Source organism: Eumetopias jubatus, unplaced genomic scaffold (assembly GCF_037043125.1).
Source record: "Eumetopias jubatus isolate StellerSeaLion01/CBP00866 unplaced genomic scaffold, mEumJub1_p1.0 scaffold_4, whole genome shotgun sequence".
Classification (NCBI taxonomy): Eukaryota; Metazoa; Chordata; class Mammalia; order Carnivora; family Otariidae; genus Eumetopias; species Eumetopias jubatus.
In genome coordinates, this window is record NW_028274810.1 from 32,757,848 (window position 1) to 32,771,766 (window position 13,919).

General features: G+C 39.3%; 1 protein-coding gene across 5 annotated transcripts in view; it reads left to right on the forward strand.

Moving 5' to 3' along the window:
* KYAT3 (kynurenine aminotransferase 3) overlaps window positions 1-3,115 on the forward strand; it is a 66,030-nt gene extending 62,915 nt beyond the window's left edge. For all 5 annotated transcript variants that reach the window (XM_028102509.2, XM_028102511.2, XM_028102510.2 and 2 more), the window contains one exon: window positions 210-3,115. In XM_028102509.2, the coding sequence (XP_027958310.1) occupies window positions 210-272 (63 nt within the window). In that variant the 3' untranslated portion in view covers window positions 273-3,115. The remainder of the gene's footprint in view (window positions 1-209) is intronic.
* Window positions 3,116-13,919: the final 10,804 nt, after the last annotated feature.

Genomic DNA, 13,919 nt, shown 5'->3' on the forward strand with positions numbered 1-13,919 from the left:
CTGAGAGGGCATGACCCCCAAAGGAACACCAAGGATGGGCTAGAGCCCAACTAGGCCTGCTCAAGTTACCAGTGGTTGAAGAGCACTTGGTTCCCAAATCACTACTTGACTTTTCCTGATCCATTGACTTTGGTATTTTTTTATATTTAAATATTTACTTCATCTTGAATTTATTTAATATGTAATAAGATTATTTCATTTATTTACAGAAAGATAGTACACTGGATGCTGCTGAAGAAATCATTAAGGCATGGACTAGACAGAAGTCTTGATACAAGCAGACTGTTTCTATTAGATGACCTAATATAGAATTATTATTTAGTGCTGCCATCTGCTGGATTATGAAAACAAATATTTTGGTACCAATGAAATTTGAAGAAATATTTCCATTGTTTTCCAAAATGTTAATCCCACCGGGGTTTTTTTGTTTTGTTGTTTTTCAGTTGAAATATGTGAAAACACCTACCACTACCATTTTACATCAGGCAGTGTAGCATTGTGGATAAGAATTGTGAGACCCTGGTTTATACTTAACCTCTCAGTGCTTCAGTTCCCTCATCGGGAATAAAATGTAGCACCTACTTTATGACACCTGGCTGGCTCAGTGAGTAGAGCATGCAACTCTTGATCTTGGAGTCATGAATTCGAGCCCCACGTTGGGCATGGAACCTACTTTTAAAAAATAGCACCTACTTTAGATAAAGTTTATAAGGATAAAATGGATTGATAAAGCCTTAATAAACGCTCAGCTAAGGTTAGCCAGTTCTGTTTCTCCACCATTGTGTAAAACTCTTAGCCAGTTACACCCCTTTAACTCCAAGTCCTTGCTTTGTCTACCCACATGTAATTCCCTCCCCTTCGTTTACCAATGGCTTTGAACTTTGCTCACAGTTTTGCTTCTCTGTCCCAAATACCGCCATCACCCAGAGTGGCTTCAAAGTCCACATGGATTACCTAGGCTTTCAGTACTTTGACCTCACCTTTGGCAATGTTCACCTCCACTCCACTCTCCACTTCAGCCACCCACCCGCATGGGTACACCCTGAACCTTTCATCATTTAAGGCTGTGCCACCTATGAGATAATAAATTAGTTATCTCACACTGTACCCACCTATCCTTAGAGTATTCTCTCGGTGTGTCTCATCTCCTCTCAAAATATCACTTCTTTAAACTCACTATAATTTCAAATACACTATTTCTCAAAAAATGGTCTATGGCCCTCTTACAGCAGAATCAGAATCAATCTATGAGAATAGATTCTGGTCTTCACCCTAGACCTGCTGAAAATAATTTCAGGATCTGGCTCTTCCAAGGTGATTTTTATACCAACTGAATTTTGATAATCACATGGAACCTTCTATTTTATTCCCATCTGTCCCCTTATATTTTCCCTGCCCAGCTTCAATTGCATCATCTGTCACTTCAGCCAAGACACTTTTGCTACCCTGAATAATTTGCCCATTGTTCTGTCTCACCTAACTGGTCAAAAAAAACCCAGAACTCCACCCTGGGATTAAAATGCCATGCTTATACTGGACTGCTGAGCACTGATGTCACAAAATACACAATTGTGCAGATACCAACAACCATGAATGCACGTCATTAACCTTAACTAGGTTTAGTCCTTCCATGATACCCTCATGAGATTTCTCTACCTTTTACCACAGCAGCAATTCTTAATACTCTCCTGTTCACCATAAAAATATCCATCCTCCTCGGGAGATGAACCATGAGAGACTATGGACTCTGAGAAACAAACTGAGGGTTCTAGAGGGGAGGTGGGTGGGGAGATGGGTTAGCCTGGTGATGGGTATTAAAGAGGGCACATACTGAATGGAGCACTGGGTGTTATACACAAACAATGAATCATGGAACACTACATCAAAAACTAATGGTGTAACGTATGGTGACTAACATAACATAATAAAATAAATTTAAAAAAATAAATTAAAAAAAAATCCAACCTCCTTTCTCTCTGCATTTCAAAGCCCACCATGACCAGCATAATTAAATCACAGCTAATGACCTCATCTCCCACTTCTATGAAAAACAAAATGTAAAAGCCGATGCAACCAGACCAGCACTGCCAACTGAAATCCTACCAAAAGACCTATGACCTATCTGCGCCAGCATTCATCCTTAATTCATTTCATCCAGGGGTGTGGGGCAGAGTGGGGAGGATTGGTAGGAAGGCAGAACCAGGTCCAGTCATGCAGAAGGAAACCCAGGACCTAAGAGCCAACTACTGCATAGCAGTAGAAATCCCATGTATAATTTTTAGCCTGTCCAACATGCAGAAGGAAACCCAGGACCTAAGAGCCAACTACTGCATAGCAGTAGAAATTCCATGTATAATTTTTAGCCTGTCCACTCCTGCTGGGGACTTGATACAGTTTTTACCAGGCTTTAACTCTGCTCTTTGCAGTCCTAGACTTGTCCAGTGCTAATCCTACCACCATTTCTTCTCACATTCTCACTTGGTTCAGTCCATTCTCTTGTATCTTCAGCGTCTACTGGCTCCCTTCCTCAGCAGTGAGACATGTCCAAATTTCTCTCATGTTAGAAAATCCTTTCCTTAATGCTATCTACTACCCTATTATTTCTTCCTCTCCAGGGCAAAATTTCTTCCTTCTTTCCTCCTTCCCTCCCTCCCCTCTTCCTTCCTTTGTTCCCTCCTTTAACAAATATTCATTGAACTCATACTCTGTGCCAGACACTATTGTGAGTCTGTTTCTTGATTTGTCTCTCTCCCTCTCTTTTCTCTTTCTCATTTGTTTTGTTTCTTAAATTCCACATATGAGTGAAATCATATGGTATTTGTCTTTCTCTGACTTATTTTGCTTAGCAGTATACTCTCTGGCTCATCCATGTCATTGCAAATGACAAGATTTCATTCTTTTTTTATGGCTGAGTCATATTCCATCTTCTTTATTCAATCACCTATCAGTGGACACCTGGGCTGCTTCCATAGTTTGGCTATTGTAAATAATGCTTCAGTAAACATATCCAATAAACATATATCCTTTCAGATTAGTGTTTTTGTATTCTTTGGGTAAATGCCCAGTAGGGTGGTTACTGGGTGATAGGGTAGTTCTATTTTTAATTTTTTGAGAAACCTCCATACTATTTTCCAGAGTAGCTGCACCGGTCTGCATTCCCACCAACAGTACACAAGGATTCCTTTTTCTCCACATCCTCACTGACACTTGTTGCGTTTTTTATTTTAGCCATTCTGACAGGTGTGAGGTGGTATCTCATTGTGGTTTTGATTTGTATTTCCCTGATGATGAGTGATATCAAGCATCTTTTCATGTGTTTGTTGGCCATCTGGATGTCTTCCTTGGAGAAATGTCTGTTCATGTCATTTGCCCATTTTTTAATTGGATTATTCATTTTTGGGGTGTTCAGTTGTATCAATTTGTTATTTGGATGCTAACCCTTTATCAGATATGTCATTTGCAAATATCTTCTCCCATTCAGTAGGTTGTCTTTTAGTTTAGTTGATTGTTTCCTTTGTTGTGCAGAAGCTTTTTATTTTGGTGTAGTCCCAGTAGTTTATTTTTGCTTTTGTTTCCTTTGTCTCAGGAGACCTACCTCAAAAAATGTTGCTGTGGCCCATATCAGAGAAATTACTGCCTGTGCTCTCTTCTAGGGTTTTTATGGTTTCAGGTCTCACAATGAGGTCTTTAATCCATTTTGAGTTTATTTTTATGTATGGTGTAGAAAGTGGTCCAAATTCATTCTTTTGCATATAGGTGTCCAGTTTTCCCAGCACCATTTGTTGAAGAGACTTTCTTTTTCCCATTGCATATTCTTGCCTCTCTTGTTGAAGATTAATTGACCATATAATCATGGATTTGTTTCTGGGCTTTCTATCCTGTTCCATAGATCTGTGTGTCTGTTTTTGTGCCAGTACCATAATGTTTTGATTACTATAGATTTATAGTATAACTAGAAATATGAAATTATGATACCTCCAATTTTGTTTTCCTTTTTCAAGATTGTTTTGGCTATTTGGAGTCTTTTGTGGTTCCATACAAATTTTAGGATTATTTGTTCTAGTACTGTGAAAAATGTTGGTATTTTGATATGGATTGCATTAAATCTGTAGATTGCTTTGGGCAGTAAGGACAATTTAATGATATTTGTTCTTCCAATCCATGAGCATGGAATATCTTTCCATTTGTTTGTGTCATCTTCAGTTTCTTTCATTGATGTTTTATAGTTTTCAGAGTACAGGTCTTTCTCCTCCTTGCTTAATTTTATTCCTAGATTTTTTATCCTTTTTGGTGCAGTTGCAAATGGGATTGCTTTCTTAATTTCTCTTTCTGTTGCTTCATTAGTAGTGTATAGAAATGCAACAGATTTCTGTGCATTGACTTTGTATCCTGTGATCTTACTGAATGTTAAACTTATACATGGAAGTTGTATGAAGAAAAGAAGTAGAGCAGGATAGAGGAGAATGAAAGTGTTAGGGAAGAAATTTGGTATGTTAAACACTTGGTCAGGTAGGTCTCATGGAGGGGGTATGGAGGCAGACTTAGAGCAGAGGAGGGAGGGAGCATTATGGAGATCTTGAGGAGGAACATTCTAGCCAGAAGGAATAGCCAGTGCAAAGATTCTGTGAAGGAGGGTGTACTCAGGATGTTTAATGGGTACCAAGAGTCTGGTGTGGCTGGATGTAATAACCAAGGCTCAAAGTAGTGAGTGTGAGGTCAAAGAAGTAACATAGTATAAGGATAGTGTTAGGATAACGGTTTAATCCAGATATGCCACTTTATACTTAATTTTTAACATGTAAAATAATGTTTATTGCAGCATTGTTTGTAATTATGCCAAACTGAGAACAACCAAAGTGTTCATCAACAGTCTATTAATAAAATGGAATAGCATACAGCAATGAAAATTCACAACCTACAGCTGAACACGTGAATGAATTTCATCAACAGTTTTCATAGGGTTTCTTCACAGGATCTTTAAAGAATAAGCTGGAGTTCTCAGGAGACAGTGTTCTATAATACTAGAATCTGGTACTATGATCATTGAAGCCTCAAATGCCCACCCCAACATTTGGGGTTCTACAATTTCTGTGGCCCCTGGAGGGCTTCCATGTTTTGGTCCAATAGTCAGGACTAGGATTGGTTCACAGCAAACTCCTTGTCTCAGTGAACCAAGGGATAGAGGTTACCATCCTTTCCAATTGGCTGGGATGAGGAGAGTTGGCTTGGGGAGGAGGGAGGCATGGATTTTAAACATGGGGTTTGTGTGTGAATAGTGCAATATTGGACCAAGGAAAATTTTAAAGTCTGGCCTAACATCTCCAAGAATTTAGAAGTCAAGGCCAGACCTGAGGCTTCCAGATGCGTAATTAGATATCCAGGTCTAACTGTGGTTAGAGATACACTGCTGCAGTGTGAAACCCAAAAGGGGTTGGACAGAAGGGTCTGCAAGGACCTAAAACTGACAGAACAAGAGCATCAGGATCGGCTTTGATTGGTTTGCCCTGCTCACACCTAGCACCTAGCTCTATGTCTTTGACTGGTTCCTGGTGATCACTATTGCAGCTGCTGCTCAAAGTAGTTGGCCCCTAACTTTAAATCACACCTGCCTTGCACTCCTTTAAGTTGGAATTCCCAGCCTCATCCTTCTTCACTGAAGAATGGGTGCTTGGTCTTCTCAGAGACTTCAGCCTTTTATTCCTCTTTCCTGCTGTTGGGAATACATTCCTCATAATTTGTTCTTGAGGGGACTCCAGGTTCTTGAGGTCCTTCAAAGTATCACTCTGGCTGCTATCTTGAGAATAGACCATAGGGTCAGCAAAAGTTGAGATAAGGGGACCTATTACAGTAATTCACATAAAAGATCACCGTGGTGTCAGTGGAAGGGGAGAAATGGTCAGATTCTGGATATATTTTTTAAGGCAGGACCAAGAGGATTTGCTAATGGAGTTTATTAGAGACGTGAGACAAAGTAAGGAATCAAGAATGAGTCCATGGGAGGGGCGCCTGGGTGGCTCAGTCGGTTAAGCGGCTGCCTTCGGCTCAGGTCATGATCCCAGGGTCCTGGGATCAAGCCCTGCGGGGAGCCCGCTTCTCCCTCTCCCACTCCCCCTGCTTGTGTTCCTGCTCTCACTATCTCTCTCTCTGTCAAATAAATAAATAAAATCTTAAAAAAAAAAAAAAAGAATGAGTTCGTGGGGTGCCTGGGTGGCTCGATTGAGCATCTGCTTTTGGCTTAGGTCATGGTCCTGGGGTCCTGGGACCAAGCCCCATGTTGGTGTCAGGCTTCCTGCTCCTCTCTTCTCCCTCTTCCCTCCTCCCTGCTCATGCTCTCTCACTCACTCACTCTCTCTCACTCGCTCACTCTCTCAAATGAATAAATAAATAAAATCTTAAAAAATAAAAAAGTAATGAGTCTATGGAGTGTATCAGTTGCCAACAATAGAATCTGTTTCATCGACTTTTTGTCAGTACTCTTGATGGTATAATCTCTTCTCCCATTTTCCACCCCTCTTTATGTATCTTCTTATGCTTCCTTTTTGCCATTAAGAGAGATCCATGTTTTACATCTCCTATATCCTTTTCCTCTACAGTAGAGACTTCTAAGTCTTAAAATGACATATCAAGAAATAAAGACATAAGTTAAATAAGAAAACCTTATGTATTTAATCCTAACCTTAAAGTTGTGTATACCTTTGTTTTCTTCGGAAACTTCTGAAGCTTCTTTTTTAATGTTGTCTTTCTGAGCCATTTACTTGACTTTCCCTCTGGGAGTTAGGTATTCTGCATCTTCAGAGGTACCTCTTTTCCTCTTCCCTGTGCTGACTGAGGGTGAGCTGGATACTTCAGCTCTTACCCACCCCCCCCCTTTTTCTTTCTTTTCTTTTCCTTTGAGGTGGCTTTTGGGGTTTAGTAATCTCTACTTCAGGGCCCTCAGATGTGGTCCTGGATATTCTCATTTTACAGATGTTCCCCATGCTTGTGCCCACAGTTGACTCTGGACTCTGGTCTGGATATTGTCTTCCTGCTTCATTCAGCCTTTTGTCTTTGTCTTTTTTCTGTAACTTCTTTTTTCTGTAACAATGCTACCATTAGTTTTTACTTTACTTCAACTACATCTACTTCAATATTAATATTAAATATGTGCCAACTATTCTAAGGGCATGAAGGAGCTTATTTTTTTACCGTCTTAGGAAATAAACCAGATTTTCTTGGTGCTTCTTCTGGTGGGTTGTTAAGAAACTAAAATAAAATCAGTAAAAAAAAGTTTTGTTGCTATTTAAAACACTTCCTAATTTTCATTGCTTTTTTTAAAATACGTTCTGGACCTACCTCAATAGCTTTTGTTGCTGTTCTTTTGTTTCAAATTCCATAAAGGCAGATCCCTTTGGATCTCCAGTAGATTTATAACATAGCAGACTTATATAAACAGCATTGCCACATTTTCCAAATACTTCAATCCAGCTGTGACTAACATTTTGGGGAAGTAACTCCTATACGCTAAATTAGGAGCATTTTAAATATGTAGGGATTCTTACTCAGAAGCTCAATAAATTTTTACTTGGACTATTAAAAAAAAAAAAGAAGAGTCCAATTTTTGCCTTGAGCAACTGGAAGGACTGAGTGTTCTCGCTGCGGTCAAGACGGCTCCAGGAGGAACAGGATTGAGGGAAAGTCAGGAGGTAAGTTTTGAACACATTTGAGTTTGAGATGCTCATTCACTTTCAGATGGAGATGTTGGGTAAGCAGCTAGAGAGTCAACTTGGAGTTTAGGGAAAAGGCTAGAGAAATACACATCTGAGAATCTGTGGCTTATTGATGATATTTAGACATGAAAGTGAATAGGAGCACCAAATATGTCAGTATTAGCAACAAGAAGAACTGATGACTTAGCCCAGAAGTTTTGCAAAATTTTACTGCAAAGTGGAATAACTCCTAAAAGAGTTTTTTCATTTGATAACTCCACCTTCACACACACACACACACACACACACACACACACACACACACACACACACACCTACAAACACACACCCCTCTGCTATCTAGATTCCTTGCCCAAAATTGTGCTAAGTTCTCTAAAGATCTCCATCCATGTTCTGGATTTGATGGAAACATCCTACCTAGTCCCATCTGGCTTTAGCTCTTAGTATTCACTGCTGCAGACCACTCTGGCCCTCTTAAATCTTATCCTTTCTTGTTCCTGCGACACTGCACATCCATGAATAGCCTCCCACCTCCTTAGCTGCTCCTTCTCAGTCTCCTTTGCCTGTTCCTTAAATATTGGTATTTCATCTTTCTCACTAAATCACTTCATTTACTCTCTATGTGCTAGAGACTCCCAAATTTGTATCTCCAGCCTAGTCCTTTCTGTTGAATTTCAGACCCATATACCCAACACTCCATTTGTCATCTTCTATCGATGTTTCGCAGGCAAACCCTATACCCAGTCTGGTCTCCTCACTCAATTAATGGTGCCACCAATCCGGTTGCTCAAGTCAGAAAACCTAGAAGTCATTCTTAACCCTTCTCCTCACATCCAACTCCTGTATATATTATCCTAACTATCTATTAAATCCATCGCCTCTCTGCCCCCAAGTTCTACTGCTGTGGTACAGGCCAATATCATCTCTCAAGTAGACTACCAGTTTCCAAACATTTCTCCCTCCCTTGCCCCTTGCAATCCATTATCCTTATAGACCAAATATGAGCTTTCTAAAATGCAAGTGTGATCATGTTACATTTATTAATTAAGCATATTAAGCATATTCATGTTACAAATCAAACAAAAAGGAATTTTCTGTCTTAGCTGAACATTTTAGGACTAGTCTAGTTTCAGTTATAGCTTGATTCAGGATGCAGATTATAATCTGTTACCAAGCTCTGTCCTGTAGTTCCATCCTCTCTGAGTCAGCTTTATCTTCAGGTTGCCATGTTCTATGATAGTAAGTTGGTTGCAGCAGTTTCTAAGTGTCATATTGTCACACAGGCAATTCCAGCAAAAAAAGGACACTTTCTCTTAAGCTCCAGCACTGGTCATACTGTGTTATACTGGTCTATCCCTGAGCTACCTGCTGTGCCAAGGGGATTGGGTATGCTAAATATCTTAAGCCAATCCAGGGTCAACTCAATACAAACTACATTGGTTGTCAGAAGGGAAATGAAAAAGATGGAAGATGAATGAGCAAACATCTTAAGTGACTTAAAACCCTTTAATGACTCTTCATCACTCTTAATGTAAGGGCTGCTCTCCTCATCAGGGCCTGTAATGTCCTGCAAGATATGGCCTCTCCTACTCCCTTAGTCTCATCTTTCTTGATCATTTTTTCCAACTCCCAAGTCTGGTAATACTGAGTTCATTTCAATTTCCAAATGAGGTTTTTTTTTTCTCTCTACCTTTTTTAGCACATGTCATTTTTTTGACATTCATACTTAATTTGGGTGGTATAATGCTTAATTTTATGTGTCAACTTGGCTGCACCATGGTTCCCAGATATGTGACCAAACATTATTCTGGATGTTTCTGTAAGAGTGCTTTTAGATGAGATCAACATTTTAATCAGTGAACTTTGAGTAAAGCAAACTGCCCTCCAAGGCATGAGTGGGCCTCATCCAATCAGTTGAAGGCCTGAGAACAGAAAACTAACCTCCCCTGAGCAAGAGGGAAATCTGCCAGCAGACAGACTGCAGACCTGAACTGCAACATTGTCTTTTTGGGTCTCCAGACTGCAGGCCCACCCTGCAGATTTTGGACTTGCCAGCATCCATAATCACATGAGCCAATTTTGAAAAATAAATCTCTGTCTATATCTATCTATCTATCTATACACACAAACATGTCCATTGGTTCTGTTTTTCTGGAGAATTCTGACTAATACAGGTGGATTAGCAAAAATTAGTTGTCTATAAATTCCCAAAATTAGGTGAGAAGTCATAGAGTCACATCATGCCATATAACAGTGAGAGATATAGACTGTGCATAGTAAGCAATGATGAATTTCAGCAGATTTTTATGGAAGAGAGGGAGGGAGGATGGAAAAATTATGGTTTGGCTAATCAAGAGCCAATTATATCCTCCTTCTCCTTTGACCACTTCTACATAGAGGTTAAAAAGCTAAGCTTTCCAGCTTCCCTTACAACTAATCGAAAGTGCCTGAGAAGAGCTTCCGTTCATGGAAAAAGATAAAAGGCAAAGTCATCCTGAGACTTTTTGTCTTTTTTGTCCTCTTCACCTTTTTTGTCACCTTCACCTTTCTAACTTCTTCCTGCCTGGAATGTAGAAGTAAGGTCTGGAGATACTGCAGCCATACTGCATTCATGCAAGAGAGTGAAGGCCTACAGGATAAGGATGGCAGAGCAGAAGGATGAGAAGAGACTGGGACCCTAGCAGAAATTTGGAGCCACAGTACCTACCCCCAGACTTTGTAATGCACGAAACGAATAAACCTCTATTTGTTTAAGTCACTATAGTAGGGTTTTCTCTTATCTACAGATGAATGTATTACTACTTGATATAGAGAATATGGTACAAAGATCAAATTTTTCTTCTGGAAGATAAACTGACCTGATAAAAATTCCTTTAGGCAGAAAGAGATGCCAATCAGAAGTCTCCTGCTCTGAAGATTCACCAAACAAGCTCTACACACTGGTTACCTATGTACCTGTCACCACTTTCAAAAATCTACAGACAATTAATGTGGATGAGAACTAATCACTGATTGGCAAATAATATATAAAACCAAAAAAAAAAAAGAAGTCTCCTGCTCCTGCAGGAAAAGATGGTGAGGGCCTGAAGGATTTAGTATGAAAGAAAGGCAAACAATCACAGATCTTTGTCAAATTTGTGAGTTTTTCCCATCATTCTTATGATGCAAACAATTATATAACTACATAATTACCAAATATTTAAATCAAAAGTTATTCCCAAATAAAGCAAGAATTCTCCTCGGTCTCAGTTGTATAAACCCAAGGGCGAAACAAAACAAAACAAAAACCTCAACCATGTTCTTAAGACATGAGAATTTCATTTTATTGCTGCTCTGAGAATACATCTAATTACTCAATCATGCCAATTAAATAGGAAGTTCACCTGCTGACAAACAGCTATCTTGGGATACAACAGAATAAATTGTAGAAATAATTGGGTTTTCTAATCAATATTAACTTCATCATATTACACAGCTGCTACTTTACATTTAGATAAAGCATTTTTTCTTATAATATGTAAAACTTCATTTGTAGCAAAATCTCATGGATAAAAAGATGAATAATTTTGTCCTTTTGTCAGTGAGAGTGGATATCCTGTCTGAAGCATTATTTTCACAAACTCTTTTATCCCTCTCATTAGTTAGCCATTAAAAGTATAAATATCATATTTTAGCCTGAAACCATAGAGCTGTATCTTCTAAAACAACAACTCCATTTTGCGTATGAATTTCTGAGATGATTTATTATAACATCACTTTTATAATTATTCTTAGAGCATTCTGTTGACCAATATATGCATAAAAGAATACAAACCTCATGAAAACTGTTTAGTTTTCTAGGTATTTGCAAATGTCTTATCATGTAAAAGGCTAGTATCCAAAATCTATAAAGAACTTATCAAACTCAATACCCAAAAACAACCCAGTCAAGAAATGGGCAGAAGACATGAACAGATATTTCTTGAAAGAAGACAGAGATGGTCAACAGACATATGAAACAATGCTCGCTATCACTCATCATCAGGGAAATACAAATTAAAACGACAAGGAGATATCACCTCACACCTGTCTGAATGGCTAAAATTAAAAGTCAGGAAATGACAAATGTTGGCGAGGATGTGGAGAAAGGGGAACCCTCTTACACTGTTGGTGGAATGCAGGCTGGTGCAGCCACTCTGGAAAACAGTATGGAGGTTCCTCAAAAAGTTGAAAATAGAGCTACCCTACAATCCAGCAATTGCACTACTAGGTATTTATCCTAAGGTTACAAAAGTGCTGATTCAAAGGGGCCCATGCACCCTGATGTTTATAGCAGCACTATCAACAATAGCCAAACTATGGAAAGAGCCCAAATGTCCATTGACTGATGAATGGATAAAGAAGATGTGACATATATATTCGATTGAATATTACTCAGCCATCAAAAAGAATGAAATCTTGCCATTTACAACAATGTGGATGGAACTAGAGGGTATGATGCTAAGTGAAATAGTCAGAGAAAGACAAATATCATATGATTTCACTCATGTGGAATTTAAGAAACAAGACAGATGAACACAGGGGAAAGGAAGGAAAAATAAGATAAAAACTGGGGTGCTTGAGTGGCTCTGTCTGTTAAGCATCTGCCTTCCGCTCAGGTCATGATCTCGGGGTCCTGGGATTGAGCCCCACGTTGGGCTCTCCACTCAGTGGGGAGCCTGCTTCTCCCTCTCCCTCTGCCTCTCCTCCCCACCACTTGTTCTCTCTCTCTCAAATAAATGAATAAAATCTTTTAAAAAAATAAGATAAAAACAGAGAGGGAGGCAAACCATAAGAGACTCTATAGCTAAGAGAACAATCTGAGGGTTCCTGGGGGAGGCAGGGGGAGGAGGGGCTAAATGGGTGATAGGCATTAAGGAGGGCACTTGTTGGGATGAGCACTGGGTGTTATATGTAAGTGGCAAATCACTAAATTCTATTCCTGAAACAAATACTACATTATATGTTAACTAACTTGAATTTAAATTTAAAAAATATTAACAGAAAGAAAAGACCATAAATACCTAGCAATAGAATCAGGGCATCAAAAGGCATGCTGGAAACATTTTGATAGGTATTGTGAAATTGCCTTCCAGAAATGTTGTATTGATTTAGTGCTTATTTCGCCATGCTTGGAGAGCAGGGGTGGAGCTATCCTTTCAATTTCCTTTTAGACAGAAAAGCAGACCATGATTAAAAATATTTAACTGCCCAAAAGGGAGATGGATGTAATTTCAAGCTTTGGGGGAGGGGGCATGTGTGTGTATTTGCACATGTATATATGCACTACCTGACTTAAAAATGTTTGCAGACCACTAATTATCTTGGAGCCAGGAGCCAATTGCAACTTTGAGTTCTGTATCTTGGGACTGGGCTTCCAGAGATCAGAGTCCATTATTGATTAGCTGGATCCCTCAGCACAGAAGATTCAGAAGCCTGGAAGAAGACTCTGAGACATGCTAGTCATATCTGCAGTTTTAGAAACAATCTTTGGTACTTCAAGAAATCATTCCTAAGTGAGGGACATGGGCCAAGGAGAGAGCCAGTGGTTAAAGACAAAACAACAACAAAGAACCAGTGGATCTTTGTTGAAGAGCAAGCAACTGCACTTGTCCGATGCACCTTTGCTGCTGCAGCCCTGGGCACACTTAGCACAGCCCGCGGGACAGCAGGAGTAGCAGCTCTTCTTGCAGGAGGTGCATTTGCACTCCTTGCATTTGCAGGAGCCGGCACACGTGTTCTGAGGGCCAAATTCCATTTGCAGAAATTCAAATTTTTGTTGAGTGCCTACTATATGCAAGACTCTGCTTTAGGTGCTGGAGATATAGCAATGAACAGAACATAAAAAATCCCTGGCCTCATGGAATGTATATTATGGGAGGATATAGATGATAAATTAGAGAAACATATCATAAGTTCCATTATGTATATATATGTATATATAAATACACATATATATATGAGTGACGTTGAGCATTTTTTCATGTGTCTGTTGGCCATTTGTATGTCTTCTTTGGAGAAATGTCTGTTCATGTGTTCTGCCCATTTCTTACCTGGATTATTTGTTTTTTAGGTATTGATTTTGATGAGTTCTTTATAGATTATGGCTACTAGCCCTTTATCCAATATGTCATTTATAAATATCTTGTCCCATCTGTCAGTTGCCTTTTAGTTGTGTCGACTGTTTCCTTCACT